The sequence below is a fragment of the Mus musculus genome, chromosome 2 (genome assembly GCF_000001635.26).
Source record: "Mus musculus strain C57BL/6J chromosome 2, GRCm38.p6 C57BL/6J".
Taxonomy (NCBI): Eukaryota; Metazoa; Chordata; class Mammalia; order Rodentia; family Muridae; genus Mus; species Mus musculus.
This window is the reverse complement of record NC_000068.7, coordinates 146,022,053-146,048,132: the sequence shown is the minus strand read 5'-3', so window position 1 is coordinate 146,048,132 and position 26,080 is coordinate 146,022,053. Positions and strand designations below refer to the sequence as shown.

General features: G+C 44.0%; 1 protein-coding gene across 7 annotated transcripts in view; it reads right to left on the bottom strand.

Moving 5' to 3' along the window:
- Nucleotides 1-26,080, bottom strand: part of Cfap61 (cilia and flagella associated protein 61) — a 280,279-nt gene that overhangs the window by 166,903 nt on the left and 87,296 nt on the right. For all 7 annotated transcript variants that reach the window (XM_030252249.1, XM_030252246.1, XM_030252245.1 and 4 more), the window contains 4 exons: nt 12,820-12,946; nt 11,239-11,316; nt 5,474-5,680; nt 2,586-2,720 (listed from right to left, as the gene is read on the bottom strand). In XM_030252249.1, coding sequence (XP_030108109.1) covers nt 2,586-2,720; nt 5,474-5,680; nt 11,239-11,316; nt 12,820-12,946 — 547 coding nt within the window. The remainder of the gene's footprint in view (nt 1-2,585; nt 2,721-5,473; nt 5,681-11,238; nt 11,317-12,819; nt 12,947-26,080) is intronic.

Here is a 26,080-nt window from a genome sequence, read left to right as displayed (position 1 = left end):
GTTTTCAACATTATTACTCCAGTGTAGTGCGGCTGCTGCGTGGTTTGTTTGTGACAGTGCTGGGCATCAAACAGAAACCTTTCCCACAAGCGTTCTTCCACCAGGCTATGTCCCTAGTCCAGACATTATCCATTGGTCTTGAAACCTGCACACCTCTTTGTTTTATGCAAAGCCGATGGTCTAACTGCAGGCACTGTATAGGCTAAATGCCACCGACCTACTTTCCCAATCCCTTGCTAAATCTTAATCTTACTTAAGCCACATGTCAAGATTTGATGTGGTCAGCAATGGTAGAAGCGTTCTTAACCAGTTGCAATTTCCCAGCACCATAAACACCCCAGCATTAGGTAGCAAGCAAACACCCACACCATTGTTTTTCTCAACAGCCCAATGAGGGCTTTCCTTCCTATCCCCCAGGTTTAAACTCTCTGTCTCCATTGTGCCTGTACATGGGCCAGGAATCTAAACAAAGAAGGAGTCACGCATCCTGACATGGGCAGGAAAGGGTTATTACACGTAAGCAGTGATTTCAAATCACACCAACCTGGGAAGTAATGCAAGGATCACTTTTTAATGAAACAAAATGTTTTCTCTGGCTTTCTTTCCACCTGGAGCTCCAGTTCATCTGAGGGTGGCCCAGTACCAGAAGTGACGGGCAGAGGACGGACTGGGGGTGTCTTGCATGCTTGAAACATGTTCCTGCTACTAGCAACAGCTCTGAATGCCTCCCCTGTAGCTCCAACCCTCCCACTCATTCCGTGACAGTGCTGACTGAAGTCACAGGAGCCCCACTATGCAAAAGACCTTCCTTTTACGGAGCCCTGTCTATGTGAAGGCATTTCAGGAGAAGGGTCAGGATCTCTTACCTTTCTTGGATCTGATTCACAAGCCGCAAAGCATCCTGTGGTGAGACCACGCCCTCTGCCTCCTGAGGCTCCTCCCCTCTGACCCGTAGGACCCAAATTGTCCAAGAATACATCATTGCTTCCAGGTGCTGAGTAGATGGGGATTTTGGTGGTCCTCCAGGGGAGGTTTGGAGTAAGAAGCCAAGTGTAAACTAAATTGATCTATGAAGACCTAAGCACATGGAAGCTTCTGTAGCAACTGGAAAGACTGATTCTATGTCCGCAAAAATCTAACAGTAGCATAACTGAACTTGGATTTTGTCTGTCTATGCTTTTTAAATCTCATTTTTTCCCCCAGGAATTAATGTTGTTAAAACTAGGAAAGAGGGGGCTGGTGAGATGGCTCAGTGGGTAAGAGCACCTGACTGTTCTTCCGAAGGTCCAGAGTTCAAATCCCAGCAACCACATGGTGGCTCACAGCCATCTGTAACAAGATCTGACGCCCTCTTCTGGTGTGTCTGAAGACAGCTACAGTGTACTTACATATAATAAATAAATAAATAATTTTAAAAAACTAGGAAAGATTGAACATTTAAAAAAAAGCTATAAGGGAAAGGTCTCTCACTCATGGGGAGCTGGGGAGGTGGGTAGGAAACTATCTTCTATAATAATTGAATCTGCTTGTCACTTTTGATAATAAAAAAGTTAAAACAAACAACTTGCTGTTCATTTTCAATGAGCAACAATTTGTAATTGTTAGGGGATAAGGATAAATTTTGTAATTTTACCAATATAAGGATCAGGCCAGACTTGAAGAGGAGGCCTCTTGGCTGGGTCTGCTCCATCCCTGCCCCTGTAAGGCTGAGCTGGGAGCAAGGTGTCTGCACCCTCCCTCTGTGCGGAGGCTGAGGCGGCCCCTCATCTCTGAGGGGCAACTCCTCAGCTCGATGTTTTAAACGCTCACACGTTCATGTTCCTCTTTTAGCTTTCAGGAAGAGCAAATCTTAGCCACTACAATATTTTGTTTTTATAATAACTTCAACTCAAAGTACCCAGAACATTGGAAGCCTACATGTTGGTCAAGTTCACACAGTTATGCTGTCCACTTAAATTACAATCAAAGCATGGCTTTGCCTTTCACATTCACAAACATTTACACTCGGGTTCCAACCCTTTTCTTGTCTGGTCTCAATGGCGTCCCAGGGTTATTTTCTACCTCGAGGTAGGTAAAATGAACAAGGCTCATTTTGACTTCCCACTTTTACGTGTGCATGTTTAAAACAAACAAACAGCTTATCCTCAGCTTAACACCCAACAACTCCAACATGGCATTTCTCTGTCAACTTTGTCCTAACAGCAAAAAGACCACTGACTGACTTAAAGCGAACGATCAATTGAAAAGAGGATTCTTCTTTTGAGGATGGGGAAGGAAGATAAAACTATGCTGGGGTGCGCACGGCTCTAGGTCACTCATTTGTCCAGGAACCAGCAACAACACACGAGGTGCCCCTGCTGTATCCTCTGAAGGAGGATGTGGCTACTGTTTTAGGCTTTCTATGAAATAAGCACTCGAGGGCAAGGCTGCAGGGAGCCCTTGCAGGGCGCCGCCTGTAAGGGTATGAGCGCCAGGTTCCCTGTAATTAAGAAGCAGCCTGCTTGGTGAAGACAGGGCTGCCACCCCATCTGCCAAGCCCGCGGGAGCTGGCACCGTGCCTCCCTGCCTGCCGCCCTGCTACCCACCTGATCCTTGGAGACCTCCTTTGATGGAGCGTTTATGCCAAGCTTTTCCAGAGGATAGACAATCTGTCGTCGTGGTCGCACGGGAACCAAGTAATGAAGGGCAGATGTCAGGGAGTGGGAGTAAGAGCTCTGGAGCTGAAAGACAACCATCTCTATTTTAGGGGAGAGAATGTCAGAGGCACAGCGCAGATGTCTTCGTGCTGCTCGACAAATACAAAACTCTTAACTCGGCCAAGTCAGAGAGGGGAGGGGAAAAAAATCAGCAAATAAACAAACATACTCTTCGAGCAGAGGAATGAATTGCAGATAATGCCTCACACTAATGAAGATAATTATGAGGGTAATTACTTTACTATCTCTGTGGGAATGACAGATAAACAAGTGGTTTGGTTTATGGGATTTTTCAGTACAAGTATTTCCCCCAGGAGACTATCCCTCTCCACAGTGATCATGAATCAGCTTGATCTGACCCCATTAAGCTGTGTTATCTGAGTCCTGTTAACCTTTGTGTGTTTGGCACAAGACGCTTTGACACACAGAGATGAAAATGCCATCCAGGGGGCAACCTCGCCCAGATGTGAAGGCGCTCCAGTAACTTTACTTGGGCTTTTTTTTAAAAAATAAAATGAGGGTCTCGTGAAAGAACTGGGATGTGGGGAACAGGAGAGGAGGAGCGAATGATTTTGATTTGTAGAACGACTGAACCGTGAACTGCATTTATGCTTGTTGAAATAGATAATACATAATTTGTATAATAATGCTTTAAGTAGTCATTTAATCTAGTTTTTAAAACTTGACAGAGAATGGTGGCTGACATTTATGAAATCTTGGAAATAATAATAATAACACCTCAGGGCCAAGAAATCATTTCAGCCTCAAGGGTAAAACTGTGAAAAGCGAAACTGGCAATGATGTATCTATTTGTTGAATTAGAGTCAGAGAGCAAAGAAGTCTAGCAGAACATTAGCTGTATTTTAATAAATATAATGCTTTGCAGACGATTCATGTACTGTTTTATAAGTAGCCACGAACATATTTTACGAGCTTCTAGAAATGCTTTCTAGAATCTTTAACCACTGCACATCATACCCTGACTTCACATGTTACTGAGCAGCATTACCCAGGAAACCCTGCCCAGGGTGCTGTGTGTGTATGTATATATAATATATATTATATCTGTGATTGTCTATGCCGGTGCTTCTCAGCCTTCCTAATGCAGTGACCCTTTAATACAGTTCCTCGTGTTGTGGAGACCCCCAACCATAAAGTTATCTCATTGCTACCTCATAACTGTAATTTTGCTACTGTTATGGCTCATAAATGTAAACATGTGATATGCAGGATATCTGATATTTGAGCCCCAGGGGGGGTCACAAGCCACGGGCTGAGAACTTCTGGTCTATGTCCTGATGCAGGTCCTCTCATGAGATTAGGAGAGGCCCACACTGCAGTGAGATATAGGCAGATCAATTTTACTGCTAGAAGACTTGGAGCAGAATTTGATAATTCTGACTCAAATGACTTGGGACAGCTTCTTACTCTTGTTTTACAATGAGCATGAGTAAATCAACCAGCAGTGTGACTAAGGAAACCTGTTTCCAAATGTGTTTCCGGTGCCTGACAAGCAGTTTGGTGAGGAGACACAGGTGCAATGTCCAAAATGTCTTTACTACAGATGCAAATGGACTTTGTTCCAACCGGGCATATACCGGCAGCATGGTAAATAGAAACTAAGAATTTAATATCACACCTGCAAGGTCACACAGTTGCTATGCAGTCAAGTGTAAAGTGAAGGAAATTGTTTGGGTCCATGGTTTTCCCGTACAATTTCCACACTGCCCTTCCTTCTTTCCCACAGGCATCCCTCCAGGATGATACCCACGCACAGCCATTACAGGGGTGGGTGCCAATGCACTAAGAAATATTTTGATACGTAAGAGCATCTGAAAAATTCCACTTAGGCCCTCGTGGACATCAAGAAAACCTGACAGTGTCAAGAGTTCTCAGCAGATCATAGAAAGGCCGGAGGCCATGACCAGAACCTGAAGGGACAACGTCTACTCAGCATGGTAGCTGAAACCCATCACCTTGAGAGGACAGACCAAGAGGACCAATGTCATTGACCGTGGGACCAGCTTTCAGAAACCCCCCCTTGGGAACCTGGCTTGAATAGACTTACTTGGGAACAATCAGGAGACAGTAGGTGAAGGTGTCTCCCTACATGCATCAGTGGCTCCTGAGGATATAGTGTGTGAAAGAGAAGGAGGACCCACAGCCTGCATGGCAAATGCATACTCAAAAGCAGGGTAGAGGAGGATGTGGAGCTGAGATGAACATTTGGGGCACACTGGGTATCTATGACCGACCGCATCACTCTATGGAAGTATACCAAGTATAAGGTGGAATATGTAGGTATTCCATATGGCAGAGTTCCATCAGAGCTGTACATCTCCATCTTCCATCCATTCTTTTTATGGAAATGGTCATACACTTTATTTGGGATACGGTGTACAGCGCACCAGTTTTATAGGATGGAACTCTACTCATTTCTAGGGGCTACTTTGTTTCAAGGGACATGATGGGATCATTTTGGCTCTGCACTGTGAGAAACGATGTGCTGTTCCTGTGTCTTACGGTGATTTTTTTTCCTTCAGTTTTCAGCTGCCAATTTGTCAATATGGAAAAAAAAACAGCAAATTCATCTAATTACATTGTTTCTGGTCATTTCAGAAACCAGAAGCCTCTTGGCCGTTCACCACAGTGAAGCAAATGGCCTAGTTGAATATGGCCAGTGGAGACTTGGGTGCACACTACAGTGAGTCATCAGAACAAATAAGATGCAGTTCACAAAGGATGCCACCATGAACGCCCATGTGCCAGCCTCTCACCTTGCCTTCCCGGGTCTGGGGGTACACAGGATAGTAGAGACATGACTTATAGCCTAAGCGGAGGATCTCCTTTAGGAAAAACTTGGTGTAGTGTCGGAAAATGGGGTTCAGGGCAAAATGGTTCAAGCGCCCATGTTCTTCCTGCTGGTGGTGGCTGAAGTAGATGAAGTCCTCAATGTTATAATGAGATCGTATGTACTCTATATCCTAGAGGAGAGGCAGAGCAAGGATATTTTAAGCAAATTATATGCATTGGGTGTTGAGATAAACAGCTATTCTAAAGTCACTTGAGGTGGGGCTAAGAATGGTTTACTTGGCAAGGTTCTTGTCACGAAAGCATAAGAACCCGGGTTGATTCCCCCCAGATCTCACACAAACAAGCCTGGAGTGGTAGTGTGTGCTTCAGTCACAGGGCTGAGGAGATGGAGACAGGAGGACTCCTAGAGCTCTCTAGCCAGCCTACCTAGCTTCTCAGAATATAGCAGGCCAACGGCAGACCCTTTCTCAGAAAACAAGGAGGACTGTTCCTAAGAAATAACATCCGAGGCTGTCCTTCCACACACATGCGCATACATATGCAACCACAAGGACAACAAGTAAACACACACACACACACACACACATACATATACACACACTTTTTAAAAAATTGCTTCAAGAGCAATACTGAGAAATATGTTTGTCACTTCCATTATTCATCATCTTCTCTTTAATTCTATTTTCTAGGGGTTGAACTAAATGAGAGTCTTGAGCATGTATGGCAAGTCCTCTACCCCTGAGCTACTTCCGCAGCCCTTGGTTATTGAGATAGGGTCTCCTAGGTAGCTTAGGTTCACCTTGAACTCACCACGTATCCAAGGTCAGCCTCCTGCTGCTGGAAGTACAGGTAGACGCACACCACCACTCTTGGCTTACACATTCTTTTAAAGCACAAAGCATGGGCTTGTTGTGATCTGGCTGTGCAAGATGGCAGTGGTGGCTTGAAAGAAGATGGTCCCCATAGCTCCATACGGAGTGGCTTTTGTTGAAGGAGGTTTGTGACTAGGGCGTGGGCTTTGAGTTCTCATAAAGCTCAAGCCAGTTCATCTCCTGTTGCCTGCTGATCCTGATGTAGAACCCTCAGTTCCTTCTCCAGCACCGTGTCTGCCTGCGTGCCACCATGCTCCCCACCGTAATGATAATGGACTAGACCTCTGAAACTGTAAGCCAGCCCCAGTGAAATGTTTTCCTTTATAAGAGTTGACATTGTCATGTTGTCTCTTCACGGCAATAAAACCCTAAGGCAATGGCTAAGTGGATTTGTTCCTTATGCCTTTGGTTACTGTCACCATGGCGAGCCTTGGGCGCCTGGTCAGGTGCAGCAGAGCAGAGCAGTCCCAGAACACTTCTGAGCACTAGGAACACCAGTGAGCCAGCACAAGTGACTGGGCACAGGTTATTCAAGAGCCAGTCAGTAGACAGACTCACCAGTGTCCTGGTTGTGTTACTGATCACCTGCTAGTGTAGAAATGTCCCATTTCAGAGTCGGACCTGTTGGCACATGAGAGGGCTGCCAAGAAAGGGCCCAAGCAGAACATTATGCAATAGGAGGTAATTTAAGGGATTCAGGAGTATTCACATGCAGTGGGGAGACCTGGGTACACTGCTCCTGTTCCAGGGGGCTTTGGTCTCCCCTCACTATGGTGGAGTCAGGGCTCATGCATGCTGCAGTCTGGCCTCCTTCGCCTCTCTCTGGTACATGCTATTGAGAGCAGAGAAGGGAGGCGGATAATCCAAAGTGAATGTGACTGTCCTTGATGGCAGGAAAATTAAATTTTAACAAATATGGCCTGCAAGACTCTACTGTAAACCCATGGATGGAAAAACACAGTTTCAAGAGCAGAGACTGCAGCAAGCTCATAACAGCCATCATTTTTATTCTCTCCCCAAATCCCTTGACTTAACCAGACAAAATTTTCTAAATAATAATGGGTGGAAGGGAGGCCAAATGTAAGGCAGTGTTACCTTGAAAGAAAAACGGTGGCTTGGTTAAACCTTTACCACCTTGGTCCACACTGGGGTCCCTGCCTGCCTGCTGCTACTACATTCAAGTATTCAAGAGGAAGTCAAGGAAGGCCTGCCCACCTCCTAACAGGACATGGGGGCAGCCCTGCGAGCAGTGCAGGGAGGAAGTAGAGAACGACAGCCATACTGGCCACCCAACATGGCTATTTAATCTTTCATTCACGACACAGACAGCCTTGTGAGGACAGCAATGTGACAACTACAGGGGAGAAACGCATGGCTTGCTACAGTGAGGAAGGGGTAATCAGGAGGACAGGGGAGAATTTTTAAAACTGAATATAATGCTATCACAGTTTCCCAAGAGAAATCTTGCTGATAATGTAATTGGATATACAGAACAAACTGTAAGTGAACAAGGGGAAGACTTGGAAGTTAAATCTAGGGACTCTGAGATACAGGTTTCAATGAAGACCTGGATAGCATTAAAATCCTGGTTAGAGACTAAATCAGAGATTCAGAGAACTAATGTTAAGGAAATAGCTCCAGGTGATGAGCAATAAGTACATTGATCAGTTGGCCTGCCTGTCATTCCTACTAGCAAGAAACACTGAAGGATCGATTTAAAAGATCCCAAACCCACCTAAGAGACTGAAGGAAACGGAAGGCAAGAAAGGATTGGTAGAAGAATGCTTCCCCCAGAGGGAAAAAGTAAGTACTCAGGATTTCCATGCCGAGCAAACAGCAAGCAACCCTCCAATACCAAACCGAAACACCTCTCCAAAAGCAAAACAAATGGACACGAACTCTCAAAAAGACTCAAGAAAGACCAAACCAATCCACTTGTGTTCTCAGAGGATTAGGGATGGGTTTGTCCTCTAGCTACATTTACTCAGTGGCACTGAATATGCTGGACAGTGACAGTGCACACAAGCACTCTGAAGGTAAACACCTGGAGAATTTTATACACTATCAAATGGATATCTAATATGAGGACAAGATGGGTAGACAGATAAGCCATCATCCAAAAGCAGCAACTCGGACACACTGAATCAGAGAAACAAATCTGAATCAGAGAATCAGAGAAACAAATGCACAGAAAAACAAATGAATAAGCCCTGATAGACATCCCGGAAAGTCCAAAACCCATCAAGAAAATTTTAATACCTATCCATCAAAGAAAACATCAGTAATCAAAAAGTAGAAGACTTCCTTAACTTGGTATCTCCTTGATACCTACAAACGTGTTAAATGAAGAAAAATATTGAATTATACCATTACAATCTAGACAACTAAAAAAAGTAGCCTTCATTAGCAATGCCATCTAACGTTGCTCTATTCATGCAGTAACATTGAAAAAAGAAAAGAAGAGAAGAGAAGAGAAGAGAAGAGAAGAGAAAAGAAAAGAAAAGAAAAGAAAAGAAAAGAAAAGAAAAGAAAAGAAAAGAAAAGAAAAGAAAAGAAAAGAAAAGAAATCAGACACAAAGCCAGGCATAGCGGTCACGGTTGTAATCTCAGCAATTGGGTGGGGAGTTCAAGTTCATGCTTGACTCCATGGCAAGTGTGAGGCTGGCATTAGGCTTCGGGAGATGGGGAGAGTGACCGAAGCAGAACAGCCACCACGGTGACTTTCTACAAACTCCCCCCAGCTCTGTCTCTGACAGGCGTAGTACACGCCTTTCAGTCTGATCATGGCCTCTAACTGCTCTCAGCAATGGAATGGCTTGAAATTGATATTGTGCCTGGGGCCTGCAGGATGATCAATTTTTGAATTCTCAGAGTGAAAAGGAGACTTTAGAAGGCTAATTGGATACAAGATCAGAATACAAAAATCCATGGTCTTCCTATATTCTAAAATAAACATTTACAAGGTACAACAAGAGGTATGTATGTACATTATAAAGAAAAAAATTATAAACTACATAGAAAAAAATCATAAATGTCCTAGAGTATATTGGGAAAGGGTGACAGCAGGAGACAGATGGCATGTTCAAATTAAGATAATTGGAGGTAGGCTCAACAAAGGGAGTATTTACAGAGACGGGAAGGTGTGGGGAAATTAGCAGGGACGGTGAGAGAGCAACTGAAAGCTATTAGTGGCTTCAGTGGGTGGAGTAGGTGGAAGACTGGTCACAGGAATCCACAAAGAGAGCATCCTGGAGACAAGGCCAGTGGGCTCAGTATGGTCCCAGCCTGATGTAGACACCATGGCCTCACTGTCCTCCATCTTCCTGTCAAGGCCTCTCTTTGGTCAAACCCAACAGAAGGCCAAAGGGCAAAGGCATGCATTGCTGTCAGTTCAGTCGCACTCACAGGAACCAAGTAAAAGGGAAGAAGGTAGCCAGTAGGCTTGTGGGGCACTTAAGTGTCCGGCTGCATTAATTCATTTCCATTACTATTTAAAATAGGAAAAAAACTATCCAAGGTTCAGTATATTTCATGTGTGTGTGTGAGTGCATATACATTCATGCATACATACATATACATACATGCATACATACATATGTACATACATACATATGTACATACATACGTAAAGAGGTTTATTTAGTCCAATGTTTTGGAGACTGGAAGTGCACCATGTTGGTCTGGACTCTGGTAAAGGCCTCTAGGCCGAGTGCATGATGGCAAAAATATGTGTGTGTGTGTGTGTGTGTGTGTGTGTGTGTGTGTGTGAGAGAGAGAGAGAGAGAGAGAGAGAGAGAGAGAGAGAGTTGCATAAGATGGGAAAGGAGAGACGGAGCTTTCTATAACAATTCACTTTTCTGTAACTCACTGGGATCTCGCTGTACCCCAATGACCCATCGACTTCCCACCACTTAACGCAGTCATACTGGGAAGAGCTTCCAAGCATGGATCTCAAGGGGACACATTTAAATTGTCTTCTGATGGTACCACTGACCCAAAAGCATCCATGAAAAGAGAATTGCCAAAGAACCTGACAACACAGAAAGCAAGATTGCTGAGAGGAAAATCAATTTTATAAAATCCACACAGGCATAGATATTTCGTGGTAAATATTAGAAAGTTTACCCAAAGGGAGACATGTCCAAGAAAATTTCAAAAAAAAAAAAAAAAAGAGGCAAATGAATGCTGGTCATGGTGATAGACCTGTAATCCCAGAACTTGGGAGTTGGAGGCCAGAGGACCAAGAGTTCAAAATCACATTTGATTACATCACAAGATAGCAAATACAAGGCTAGCCTATAGTTGTAGCAGTAATCCTATGGAGACAGCAGTGGGACTGATTATTATTATTATTTATTATTTATTATTTATTATTATTATTATCTGATGGTCATAGATTATTAGATTTGTAAGAATGAGAATCTTTTCATATTTGTAGTATTCTAAATGTGTGTGTTTTGTGTTCTGTTTGTTTTTTGATGACAGGGTATTACTATGTAGCCCTGGCTATCCTAAAATCACTATGTAGACTAGGCTAGCCTTGAACTCAGAGGTCCACCTTCTTCTGCTGCTTCCCAAGTGTTTGGATTATAGGCATGTGCCACTACACCCAGAAATTCCAAACATTTTTAAACTTGAGAGAGAGAGAGAGAGAGAGAGAGAGAGAGAGAGAGAGAGAGAGAGAGAGAGAGGTGAAAGGGTGCCAAGGGGAAGACATGTTGGTGACCATGTATTTCAGGGAAAGATTCATTCCTTTTAAGTAATAGCAATAATGCTTCAAAGAGGCACGACGTGCTGGCTGGTTCATGATTTAAAAAGTTACAACCAAGCAAGTTAATGGCGGCTTCAGAACTTACCATTTCTTTTCTGATCACTGCAATGCCAACTATTTGATCTGCAACTTCCGCTACGAACACCTGCAGTGCTGTTCCATCCTGCAAAGGTAAGAGTGAGTTTCATTAAGACCCGGGAAAGCATCGCTATGGAGGTCTCTGAAATCAGTCTCTAGTGCTGTGAACTCGCCAGCCGTGGTTGCAGTAACCACAGTAACAGAATCAACACTCGCTCAAATGTTTAATAGCCTTAGATTGGTGTAACTCATTTTATTTGTGTGAAGGTTATGACTATACTTATGCTTGCATGCCTGGTGCCTGTGGAGGTCAGAAGAGGCTATTGGGTGTTCGGGAACTGGAGCTACAGATGGTTGGGAGCCACCATGTGGATGCTGGGAACTGAGCCCAGTTCTCTTGAAGAGCAACAAGTCTCCAGCCCCCTCACTAAAATTTTTGTCTTAGAGAACACTCCTTCAAGTTTATTAGATCGACCTTAGAAGGGAGAACCTGAGATCACACTGAGGGGCCAGAAGGGAAGAGGCTACCAAGATAAGAAACTGAGAAAGGCCAAAGCATGATGGGTGTGATGGAGGAAGTGTCTCCCTGGTGACTTAATATTAACTTTAAAAGATTTGTTTTATTTTCTTTTTTAAGAGCCATTATTCCCTACTTCTCCAAATGACCTCAGCAGCAGAATGAAGAGATAGTTGATATATTCATGTGGTGAAATGATTCTGTATTATGATTCTGTCATAATACAGACAAATCTCACAAACATATTGCTAAGAAGAGGAACTCTATAGCAGGAAAGAAGACTGGGACGGCTTCTCTTACAGAAAGCTTCGAAGTAGGTAGGACTAGTTCTGAATTTGGAAGCAAAGGTATATTAACCGGGGAGAGTTTCTGAATGGAGGTGTGAGGAACCAGGGACCAGTGGTGGCCTGTCTCTTTAAAATGGCAAATCCTACTTACATAGTAGTAAATTATAATTTACTACCGTGAATTGCAAAACATACTAAACTGTTTCTTGGTCATAGTTTTGATTTTAAAAAATGTTTCAAAATAAAGCATATTAGAGAAGTTTTAGTTTCTCCAACCTCTTGGCTAACTGCACAGCTGGCCAAGTCACATGGCAACGTCCTTAAGGCCTCAGTATTAGCACGTAAACTGACACCAGCCTCTGTTAGCATGTGGACTGACACTGGCCTGATATTTCCCACAGCTCATATTTAGGTTCTTATGCTAAAGAAGACCAAACGTTGACCACAGAGGATCATCCTTTTATCTAGTCCTTGAAACCTCAAGCCAGCTCAACAGAAGGTCCTGACTAGGTTCACCACCTAACAACTAAAATGGAGCTCCGTTAACCTAAGGCTGGTACTCACTGCTCCTGGGGTGGACATCAGATACTATGGATTCCTAAACTATCCTTCCATGATGATAGTCAGATGTGCCAGCTTCTCACCTTACCTCAGCTGCTCCACCCCTCATCCCCACAGATTCTCCAAGGATGTTCAATGAGGCTCCACGGCTGAATCTTTGTGCATCATGATGGTCCCTTGCAACCATGAAAACGAAGCTCCGGCAGGGGCTAGCGGTACTTACAGGGTCTCTGCCAGCCTCGTTGTACTGGGCTAAATCATCCAGTATCTTTGTACTCAGCAGGAGGGTGCTGACAAGCTTTTCAACACCAGCAGTATCCAGAAACTTGGCTAATCTTATCGTAATGGACCTGGTCAAGAACAGAAATAGGTTTTTGGTTACAGTACTAAACTAATATCACACTTGGAAAAGATGATAACTGGCAACTGGTTATAAAAATAACTCACTTCATTCTAAAGATCCTTGAAAATATACAAAAAAAAGAACAAAGAATATGATAAAAGTCACAGGTAGGACGAAACAACCATAACACAAAGTTACGTGTAAGTATCGATAATCTAAATACATACAATTTAATGCATATAATTTAAAATGCTCCACACACTTTACTTCCCATCGCATACCTCTGTATGCTAAAATCCGTCTCCCACATTTTTAAACTTTAAAATGTGATCATTATCATCCCCCCATTTCCTTTCCCCACCCCCACCCCTTCTATCTGCCTCTACGCATATACATACTTGCTCCCTCTCAAATCAACGACCTCTTCTTTGTTGTTATTACACATATGTATAAATGCACTGATGTATGCATATAGCGTGCTGAGTCCATTCAGTGTTATTTGTATGTGTATCATCATTTCAGGGATGACCACTTGAGACTGGATAACCAATCAGGGGGCTTATCCGTGGGAGAGGCTAATCCTCTCTTCTCAGCCATGGTTAGTCACCTGTAGTTCTTTGTCTAGAGGTGAGACCCCCTGAGATTGCCCCCTTCCACAGTAGCCTGGCCATCAGTGTCGTCACTGTTCAGGTCTTGTTTCAGCAGCCATATGGTTGAGGTCCACGGATGTGGCATGCCTGTCATCTCTAGAAAACACATACTCACAGCAGGCTTTCTGGTCCTCTGGTTCTTACAACCGCTCCCAAAATTTTACAAATGTTTACAATGAGAAATTAAGTCACTGGGGTTGGCCTTGTGTGCATGCTCCCTATAAAGCAGCCCAGAGCTGTGTGTTATCAAAGGCCTCACCGTTAGCGTTTAATTCACCATTTTAGAACTCTTACAGGTTTCATCTGGGGCTGGAGAGATGGCTCAATGGTTAAGAGCACTGACTGCTCTTTCAGAGGTCCTGAGTTCAATTCCCACACCATCTATAATGGGACCGGATGCCTTCTTCTGGTGTGTCTGAAGACAGCAACAAATTAATCTTCATTTTAAAAGAAGTTTCATCTGTAATTTTGTGTCTATAATTTTGTGTCTGCAACTTTGTGACTTTAGGTGAAGTTTAGTGAGACAAAAGAGCATGTCTGTGGGTTCAGAGCCAAGTATGAGTACTTGGTTTCCACTTCCTTCTGTCTGTTCATGAGCCTTCTACCCGTTTCCTACCTCACTACCCCATCCTCACTGGTGCCTCCCTCTGTAAATGGTGACAACAGGACCTTGGACCCTGGTTGGAGAATCATGTGAAGAGTGCAGCAAAGATGGGATAAAAACCAAACCATCTCCTACCTGAAGTGAGGTGTGAGGAGTTGGCATGGAGAGAGCTGAAGAGCAGGTAGGTGATTTGTGGCATCTCTGGTCATAGCAACGGGGTGACTGTTCCCACCCTCGGTAAACAGAGCCATGGTGCACACAGCTGGTGAGTTCGTGAGCGTTGCTCATGCTGCTCAAGGGTTTTCAGTATATCCTGGGACCGAGGCTTCAAGCCCTTTCAGGATGAAGGTGCCAAGGGCTGGAGCAGTCATCCCACAGAAAGAGGAAACTAGCTTCTCCACATCAAGCCAGAGTTCCATATTTCCGTTTTGTCATGGGTCCCGTGTGCTATATCGCTGGCCTGACACCACATACTCTCCACTCATCAGGGTTTTGTTACTAAATAGAACAGTGTTATTCCTCTTTTTATTTTATTTTATTTATTTTATTTTTATTTTTGAGACAGGGTTTCTCTGTGCAGTCCTGGCTGTCCTGGGACTCACTCTGTAGACCAGGCTGTATTTTTATTTTTAAATTTGATATTTTCTTTATTTACATTTCTTTCCTAGTTTCCCCTCTGAAAACCCCCTATCCTCTCCCCACTGCCCCTGCTCCCCCAACCCTGGTCCAGGCATTCCCTTCTCTTAATAACAAATGGTTCTAACCTATTTAACTCCTGATTGCTTAATATCTGTGCTTAAGTTAATGCGTGGTTACACATTATAAACAAAACGGCTTATTCACAAAGATGTATATGTATAAAATTAACTGGTTAAAAACCTGATCAATTAATATCACCTCAATAATAATTTTACGTAATCTTTAAGATAAAGATGAGAACTTGGCTTTGATATGGACAGATTGCATCAGAATCTAGTTCTGATCGAGATATAACTGTTAGAAACAAAGACCAAATGTATTAGGGAAATAGAAGAAATGGTAAAAAAATGTCCTACAAAATGTCCATAGCACCTTGGTTACAATACTTCAAAGGAGAAAACAATCCGAATATGTCATATGTCATATGCACATAATGGAATACTATTCAGCCACAAAAGGAAATGGCGTGACAAGGCATGTTACTTGTGAGAAAAGCTATGTATAGAACACCATAATTATGTCATTATGTTTCTATGAAACATCCAGACTGGGCAAATTTATAGAGATAGAAAGGAAACTGTTCAGCTGTGGAAACAAGGTAATCAGAGGTGACTAGTCAATGTGGGTTGGCTCAGAGGTGACAAGAAATTGATGAATGTACATCATCATCGTATATATATGTAATATATATATATAATATATATATAGTAAGAACCACTGAATTATACTATTTAGTGGGAATATTACATTATATTACATCTCAATGAGCCATTATTATATGTGTTATGTGGCCTATATGCATACATGCATAAAATATCAGAGAAAGCTGAAAAGGAGAAATCAGGAATGGCAATGGCACCTGACAGTCAAACAAACTGATGTGGTTAATTATCAGAGTTGATGGCTGAAGTTGCTGTAAGAAGAAAGAAGCTTTATTTGATAAAGTAAGATCTCATCACAAAGAACACCATCAAGTCACCATGCATCTACGAATGCAGCTTCAGGTTAAGTGAAACTTGATAGAAATCGATGTGATAACTGTGCAACATTTGGACAAGCTTATTCTGAAGGATGCTACTGCCCCACCATGAACAAACTTGGCATCAGTACCCCCTTGCCTATCGGAATGGATGGCAGCTCCACACTCCAGCAGCTCAGGCACAAACCACCCGCTTCCTCTTGTTCTTGCATGCCCCTCTCATCTCAGCCAAACATCAGATGGGCTGTGCCTTCAAAATACACCTTAATCCAATCACACCCTGCAATCTCCATTGCTCACCCTGGCTAGCACTACTCCACAGCTGTGAGGTTACAACAGCAGCCCCATGCTCCATGCTCACGTGACTCTCCCAGTAAGGGGGAGTCCACCACCTTCCATGCACAAGGCCCTTCTCAGAATACTGTTTACCAGTGTATAAGAGGCGGAGAATCACAATGGGGGACATTAAAGGGATGTGATTCAGCAATGGTCCGTTGACTGCCACAATTCTATGTATTGATGTGCATAAGCAATGAGTGACAACCACGGATATCTGAAGTCCTCAGCTTTGCAGGAAAAAATCGGGAGGAAGCAGCAGGGGCTGCTGACACTCGTGTGGGCTGTTGCCTACTTGCATAAGGGAAGGAGATGCTCCACTTCAAGTACAGCTCTGTGATTTTTTCACCTACACTCTGTCTGCTGGCCCTTGGTAAGAACTTCGGTTATCTCTCCCACTGCCCTGAGTGACAAGCGAAGACTGTAACCACCGCCTCCTCTCCCGTGCCTTTTCTTCACAGTCTCTCTGGATCTTTTATTTCCAGCCTAGCCCCGCATTATGAGCTTCGTTCTTCCCCTGTGTTACCTTTCAGACCCCATGTTAGTCCCCCCAAACTCAGTCAGTGTGTACCCTCTCCATCTCTCACCCGACACCTTCACCTCCCAAACCCAGGGACTCTCTGGACCTACCTGGGTACCAGTGGTGCACACAAACTTCACTGAATAAGCTATACTGCCTGACTATGATCCCTCGCAACCCCCCCCCCAGCCGCCCTATTCCTCTCCAGGCTCTTCCTCCCTTCTGTTGGTTTTGTGTACCAATTCTATTGACTGTGTATCATCCCTGTCAAAATGAAACTTCAAAGACAAAGCTCCTGTCTTTGCTGCAGCCCCATGGCAAGAGCAGCTCCCAGTGGACAGACACCGTCAAGGGAATGAATTATGTAGCCTGTGTGCAAACTGCCCAAGCTTCGCATGTGTATGACATGTCTTTTTGTGTATGATAAGTGCTACAATTGAGTTTTATGCGTGTACTGGGAGCTGGGGAGGTAAATGAATATGGATGCTGTCTTACTTAGAGTTTCTACTTATGTGATGAAACACCATGACCAAAAGCAACTCCAGGAAGGAAGGTTTTATTCGGCTTGGGCTTCCACATCACTGTTCATCATTGAAAGAAGTCAGGACAAGACCTTAAGTAGGGCAAGAACCTGGAGATAGGAGCTGATGCAGCAGCCATGGAGGAGTGCTGTTTTGTGCCTTGTTCTTTATGGCTTATGCAGCCTTCTTTCTTATAAGAGACCAGGACCACCAGTGTAAGGTGGCACCACCCACCCTGGATTGGGCTCTATACAGGCTTGCCAGCAGCCTGATCTTACAAGGCATGTTCTCCATTGATGCTCCACTCTCTCTGATGACTCTATCTTGTGTTGAGTTGACATAAAACTGGCCAGCACAAATACCTTCCACAAGCTCAGAGCTCAGACTACAGCATGGTCTACTTTGGAAGCCAGGGTTTCTCCTAGCCTACAGTGATACAGAATAAGCGCCTGGTGGGACTTGGAACTGTTTTTTCCTAAGTGTCACAAAACACAAGCATCATTTGTCTCCTCTGGTCACAGAAATCTAACCAGGTGACACAGCAATTTAGGATTATATCACAAAGCTCATGTATCTGTTATTTATATTCAGCAAAGAGGAACATTTGAGACTCTTCCTACGTTCCTAGAACTTCAGCATGAGGAGGAATGGGCAATAGAACCTGCCACTTAACGCTACCCTGTCCAACACAAGACTTGAAACACGGCTACTGGGATTTCACAGGTGTGTAACTGCCAGTTGAGTGTGGATGTGCTAGTTCAAACGAGATTTAGTTCTACCTGGCTTAAGTTTTTACATTAATGTACCTATTAGAAAAATTAAAATTACAAATATGCTCAGTGTATTTTTTGTGAATGGAGCTATTCCGTATGTCTCTGAGGGCTCCCTCCCTCCCCCTCCCCCTGTCCCCCCATCTGTGTGTGTGTGGGGGGGTAACAGATGCATGTTCAAGCATATGCTGAGGCCAAATAGTATTCTTGGGTGTTATCCTCAGGCCCCACTGACCTCCTTCCAGACTGCCTGGGTCTCTCCTTGTCACGGAGCTCATGGATTAGGCTACTCTGGTTGACTTTTATAAGCCTCTGGGTCCAGCTCTCTCTGCCTCCCTGGTACTGGGTACTGGGGTCATTTTACTTGGGTTCTGTGGATTTAACCCAGGCTCTTGGGCTTTCCTAAGGAGCACTTTATTGACCGCTGTTTCCCCAGTCCCTGGGAGCTGTTTTACACAAGTCATTAACTCAGAAAAAAAAAAAAAAAAAAAAAAAAGAGGAGAAGGAGGCGGAAGAGAAGAGGGGAGAAGGGGAAGAAGATTAAGGAGAGGAAAAGGAGGGGAGGGAGAGGGGTACACAATACTTATACACACTTTATTCAGAAGGCTGAAATTAAGCTCGGGAGTTCCAGGCCAGCATAGGCTAGTAATGAGAACCTATCTCAAAGCAAAACAATAAGCAGAGATGGATTTAGTGCACAGGGGACTCCTTGTTACTTCTGCCTCTGGTTCTAGCAACAGCAGGTGGACTATTTGTTTTGGCTTTAACTGGGATGGGATAAGAGGACCTGCAGTAAGGAAAGACAAATGTGGCATGGGTACACATCCTCATTGCTCTGGACAAAAACTGACAGGAGCATTTAGAAGGATCTGAAGGGACAAAAATGGAGAAGAGCCTGAGGAAAAGGAGGTCCACATTGGGATCCAGCTCAAGGGGAGGCTCCAAGGCCTGACACTACTACTGATGCTATCATGTACTTACAGACAGAAGCCTAGCATGGCTGCCCTCTGAGAATTCTAACAAGCAGCTGAAAGATTCAGATATAGATACTAACACTCAACCAATGGACAGAAGCTGATGACCCCTGTGGTTGAATTAGGGAAAAGCTGGAAGAAGCTGAGGAGGAGGGCCACTCTGTACGAGGACTAGCAGTCTCATATAACCTGGACCCCTGAGATCTCCCAGACACCGAGCCACCAAACAGACAGACAGCATACACCAGTTGATAGGAGCCCCCCACACACACACACCTTACATACACAGCAGAGGACTGCCGGGTCTGGCCCCAGTGAGAGAAGATGCATCTAAACCTCAAGATGCTTGAGGCCCCAGGGAGTGGGGAGGCCTGGTGGGGTGGGGTGAGGTGGAGACACACTTTCTTGGATGTGGGGGAGGAAGTATGGGATAAGGAGTAGTCAGAGAGTGAACTGGGAGGGGGATAACGACTGGACTGGGAAAAAAGATTAAAGAATAAAAAAAGAAAGGAAAAGAAAAGAAAAGAAGAGAGAAGAAAAGAAAAGAAGAGAAAAGAAGAGAAAATTGACTAACCTCCCAATTAAAATGTATTTGCCTAAAACTCAATTGTTAAACTGACATTACTAAGAAGGGTTAATTCATTCACCCTAGTCACAAATAACCGGTTCTGAAACCTGGAGTGTCCCCAGGGTGGCCAGGTGCTGGGACCCCATTGGGGGGAAAAGGTTGGCTCATGATTCCTGCTTCCATTGGATTGACCCTGTATTGATTCCAGAACCACAATCAGAGAAATAAACCAAAAATCCCTTAAAAGTTTATAGTGCATGGACCATGAAATATGATGGTCTTTATGTTTTAGCTATGGAAAGCCCCAAGGAAAATCAGGCTATTTTGAAAGAACTCTTATAAATGCTTGGGGGGAAAGGTAGAAAGGAAGTAAAGGGAGGGGGAGTATGCTTTGTTTATATAAATATGTGCAATCACGATATATATGATGTATCATATACATTCTCCAAATGGAGACAGCAGGTGCTGTCCAGTTACCAAGCAGCTATCTTTACTTCTTGCCATATCCTTAGATAAATCATAAAGAGTAAACATATTCATTGTAAAAAAAAAAAGATACTAAGACTTGTATAATACAAACTCTGATTCTATTGATAAATATTTAAACACACAAAATCCGCTCTCATATCTGCACATCGCCTTGGGGCATGGCAGGACTGCAGATGGTAGTGGCTCAGTGAATGTTTCTGAATACCAGTCTACCTTCCTCTCCCCCCTACATGCTCCTAGAAGTTTCTAACCTTCTCTTGTTACAGTCACTACTGAAGGCCTATTCTTTCAGTCCTGCTGGGTATAAGTCAGAAAGAGAACACTCCAGTGGCTCTGTTCCCTTCTGTTTCTGTCATGCACAGCCTTCCTAGAAGCAAATGTACACTTGGTGACCCCATAATGACTCAGCTAATCTTTTCTTACAGACTCGAGCACAATTCTTAAGGCACCCTAAACCAAAGTGGGAGATTAGCTGTCCCTTTTCCTTGCCTAGGCACAGGGCTCTCAGCGGGCACGTTCTCTGCAGAAATCCTGCTTTCTAGCCCTTCCCACCATTTCTCTCCTTCAATGTGTGAACTCTCAGGGCCAGTGAAGAAAGGATGAAGCCGTTGCCCACTGGCTCTTCTTGGACCTTATAATTTTTCAGTCTTGGTAATCTACTTAACCACAAGATGTTTTATTCATTTCCTAAAAAAGCAAAACAAAAATTAAAACAACAACAAAATGCCCACTGAGTCTGGGCTTCAAGGTCAGAATTTGAGGTTTTCCGTCTGATTGCACACATAATAAAATAACAAATGACACGTGAAAAGTAAGAGGAAAAACTTGCCACGTGTCTCTGTAAACCCAACGCCTTTAGAAACCACACGTTTGTGTATCTTTCCTGATACTGTCTCACAGAAAACTAGACAATTTTGACGCCAGTCAAGGGACATAAAGCTAGAAAGAAGAATGTATGGCAAGTGTAGTCATCACACAATCTACCCATCAGGACTAGTGTGAACCAAACACAATCGAGAAGGCAACCTTGCCCTAGACAAAACCATGGTCTCGAAGAATGAAGTTTCTATTCATTCTGTTCAGAGAGGCCTACTGAGGGCCTAAGGAACCAAGGACAGATTTGATCTCACCACAGACTGGCCGTGGCAACATGAGCCTGAAATGAGTAAGACAGTGATATCATAGAGGGGGAGAAAATGGTAACAAAGTATGTGTGAGCCACTCACAAAAGCAAATCAAACAAATATATTAAAGGCGAGATCACTCAGAGGCTGACTAGCGAAGCCCATCTTTATTTCCTGAGTAATGTTGACAAGGGTTGTGTGACCTAGCCAAGAAGTTAAATATTTCTAGCACAGTAAATATTAGTTGGATGAGTAAGACTGACATGTCTTCCTACAAAGGAAAAATGTCAAATTTCAGAAAGGTAAGGCTTGGGAGGATAGCAAAAGGGAATGAGCTACCAGTTCCACTAAATGTGACTTCCATTAATGACTGAACAAGAAGAGAGACCAAGAAGAATGGGCAAATCAGGGAACGTGGGAAAGCAATCTGTTAGCTGACATCAAACCCAGTGCTACCTTTGGGAACATCTTAGCGATTAATATACAAATGAAATGTTCTCCTTTTAAGACCCCAGTAGTTACTACAAGAGAAAGAGAGAGGAGAGGAGAGGAGAGGAGAGGAGAGGAGAGGAGAGGAGAGGAGAGGAGAGGAGAGGAGAGGAGAGGAGAGGAGAGGAGAGGAGAGGAGAGGAGAGGAGAGGAGAGGAGAGGAGAGGGAGAGGAGAGGGAGAGGAGAGGGAAAGGAGAGGGAGAGGAGAGGGAGAGGAGAGGGAGAGGAGAGGGAGAGGAGAGGGAGAGGAGAGGGAGAGGAGAGGGAGAGTAGAGGGAGAGGGAGAGGAGAGGGAGAGGAGAGGAGAGGAGAGGAGAGGAGAGGAGAGGGAGAGGAGAGGGAGAGGAGAGGGAAAGGAGAGGGAGAGGAGAGGGAGAGGAGAGGGAGAGGAGAGGGAGAGGAGAGGGAGAGGAGAGGGAGAGGAGAGGGAGAGTAGAGGGAGAGGGAGAGGAGAGGGAGAGGAGAGGAGAGGAGAGGAGAGGAGAGGAGAGGAGAGGAGAGGAAAGAGAGAGACTGAGATCTGTTGACAGAAGAAGTAGCCCTCACTAACAATCAGATGAGTTATCTGTCTCTGTGCTCACCAGCATGGCCAGAGGGCAGATGACAGGCACAAATATAATTTCCCAAGGGAAGAAGAAGGAAATTAGGTAGGGGACCAGAACATGAGGTCATGAAATTTAAAGTAACCCCAACATAAAAGCAGGAGCCATCCATCCCAATGTCACGAGAAGTGAAGCAGAAACTAGAAGGATGTTATATATTTAAAAACCATGGTATAAAAAAAGAACCTGTCAGGGACGAACACCCTTGCCATGCCCATGCAGCCCCCTCCGTTTTCCTGCCATGCTTTGCTTGAGGCCACCTCTCCCGTACACCTTGTGGAGGTGCAAGTTCCCTCCTACTCAGCTCTTAACCACCTGCTGTACCCTTCCCCGTGCCTCTCATGTACCATGATCTAGCTCATCTCTTTCCCTTATTGGCATCTTTCTCCTCTAGCCAGAATGCAGACCCCATGGGGGCTGGGACTTCTGTCTGTGTGGGTCACTTATGTTCCCCCCGAACATGAACTGGCACAAGAGCACAGTTGATGTTGCTCCATTAGATGATGTTGTTCCATTAGATGAATGAGGAACTCCACAGTGGAGCAAGCCTCTGGGAAAGAAGGCACACAATTGACAAGTACCTTCAGGCTGTGGTACTATATAGATGTCAGCCCCAAATGTAACAGTCATGCCAAGGCCATAAGAGCCAGTTCCCGGTGGAGCAGGCACAGGAGAGGCCACCACAGAAGAAAGGAAAGAAACAAATGGTCTTCAAAACACAAACTTTGAAGTCCCGCCTGTCTCTAGACCTCCTGCGTACAGAGTCAATCAAAGGCAGAAGCGCTTCCTGAATTGGCCTTTATTTTATTTCTAAGTGAAAATGTTCATATAGTTAGTGGAAACTTTGAACTTTAACTGATAGTTGGATAACCAAATTCGAGTTTTCTATTACAGAAATAACACGTGTCTATAATTTGTTTTAAATCAAACTGAACTAAGCAACATGAGTAAAAGGAAGGAAGAAAAGAGCTGAATAAAAACCTCACCAGAGAGGTCACTGAGTGAAGGGTAAGCATTTGAAACACATTAGCACAAAATCACTCAGTGGCACCCATCACTAAGGAACTGAGCACACAGCACCAAAGGAGTTACTAGGAAACTGCTACAATGTCCAAATCCAAACCACCTAGAACAGTAGAGGTTGGCAGGGCATAAAACAGTTGCTGGTGGTGTTGCAAAAGGCCACTTTTTGAGAGTTGTGTATAAAAGTAAACTACACTGTAACCATAGCTACTGGCAACTCCACTCTCTGTGGCCAAATAGGCGGGAAACTTTAGTCCACATAAAACCTTGCATGTGAATGTGGTAGCATCTTTGTTCACGATGATCTAAACTTTGAAATAGCCAAGATGTTCCTTAGTAGGTGAACAGACAAATGAATTGTAGTGTGTCTAGATGATGGGATCTTATTTGGTGCCAAGATAAATGAGTCACCAAGTCATGAAGTGACATGGAGGTTCAGTGCATTATGACCAAGGAAGAGAAGCCAAGTTGACAAGGTGGTGTATTGTGGGATTCTAACTACTTTTCTAGAAAAGGTGAAAATTACAGTGAGTGAAGAGATCAGAGGGTGCCAGCATTAAGGGCAGAGAAGGGATGACTGGCAGGGCACAGAGGTTTACAGCAGTAAAACTATATTCTATGTAACATTATAACAGCACCATTACAAATTTCCCCAAACCCATTGAGCATAATTATGCTAGTTACTTCACTCACTGCTCTGACAAAATACTTGAGAAGAACCACATAAGGCAGGAAGGATTTATTTCAGCTTGTCCTTTGAGAGGACACAGTCCTCCACGGCAAGGGGACACGGCGAGGGGGGCCTGATGCAGTTGGTCACATGGTGTCCATGCTCAGGAACCGGAGAAAGATGAATATGGTACTCACTGCCTTTCACTGTTTTATTCAGTTCAGGACCCCAGAGCAAGGAGCAGTGCACCTTCATTCAATGTGGGGCACTCCTTGTTAAATAGCTCGGGAAATGCTCTCACAGACATGCCCAGGAGTGTCATCTAGCTGACTTTAAATCCATTGAGTTGACAATCAGACCATGGCAGATGCTTAAGCTGAAACCCTAGTCTAAATGCTGGACTTTGGTTGATAACAAGGTATCAGTTTGTTCATCAGCTGTAACAAATGTAGCATTCTAGTGGCAAATGAGAACATAGGACGGGAAGGGAGGTACCTGGAGCCTTTGTATGTCTCCTCAATTTTGCAGTGAACCTAAAACTATTCTCAATAAAGTGTATTGATGAAAAAAAGTAGTTATCTTTATTGTCCCCTCCAGTTCTGCCTGTGTAGAATCATGTGCCTTATTTGAGAATTTCTGCACGCATATAAGATAAACACTGGCTGCAAAGCACTTGTGGTGCTTTGCACTTCTTCCTCCTCCTCCTCCCTTCAACGGTGGGTGGGATCAACTGTGTTTTACTGGAAGCATACCTAGCATGACTAGTGTCATGTCTCCCAGCCTCCCCTACAGCCAGATCAGATCAACAACCAAGTTCCAAGAGGTTTTTAAGCTCAGGGTAATTGTAATGCTGGGGTGGATATGTTGTGTAAAACCTAGTCCTGCCCTTCACCAATCCTCAAAGATTCAGTAGGTAAGAGGGAACCGGCACATTTGAGAAGTTTCGCCATCATCTCTTTCTGTGTGCTAGACCTTAAGGTCATAGATGAATGAATTCATTGGATGAATTCATGCAATAGGTTGAAAGTATCAGGGCCCAGGTGGCAGCACTGACTCACCAAGGTGACATACTTATTGTAATGGGCAGCACGAACAAAGTAATGTCCTGGGCAGGCGGCACAGGTAAAGTAATGTTTATACTGGCATGACCTGTACGTACTGGCTAATCTAATCATGGTGTTTCCAGGCATGAAATAGATAAGAAGCCTGAAACATTTTGTTTGATCTGTAAAAGCCTAAAAATTCCCAAACAAGCGAAAGAAAAGCTACGTTGTATCATGACAAAAGAGACCTTGACACATGAACCAGTTTTCAGACCTGAGACAGTTTGCAGACACAGAAATCCTTGAATGATTAGTTGGCCAGGTTCCCCTGAGGAAGAGCCTTGATAAAATGTCTATAACTTTTACAGTTGGCCTTTCTCCAATCCCTCCCAAGAGAGGCATATAGCATGTTGCAAGGGTAACTGTACATTGGGGAAAAAAATAATCAGACTTTCCAGAGTCTATTAGATGCTTGTTATAAATTTTCTATAATTCCGGGAGACTTCAAGAACGCTGTGGCTCTCCAGATAAAGTAGAAGCTTGGGGGGGGGGATCAGGTGACTAGTGAGAGTTTTGACTGAAGTCCAACTTACAGTAGGTCAAGTGGGTCCCCAAATTCACCTATGGTTATTTCCCCAGTCCCAGAATGTATAATTGGGATAGATATACTTAGAAATCGGCAGAATTCTCACATTAGTTCCCTGATCTGTGGAGTGAGGGCTATTATGGTTGGAAAAGCCAAATGGAAGCCTTTAGAATTGCCTCTGTGAAGGAAAACTATGAATCAAAAACAGTATTGGATCCCTGGGGGAATTAGTGCCACCACCAAGGACTTGAAAGAGATAGGCTGTTAGTTCCCTCTAACTCTATCTGGCAAATGCATTAGACAAATGGATTGCAGAGAATGACAGTTGACTGTTGGAAACTCAACCAAGTAGTGATTCTAGTAGTAGCCACTGTGTACCAGATATACTGTCCTTGCTTGGGCAGATCAACACATCTCTGGGAACATGGTATGCAGGTATTGATCTATCAAATGTCCTTTTCTTGGTAGCTGTCTGTAAGGACCACCAGAAACT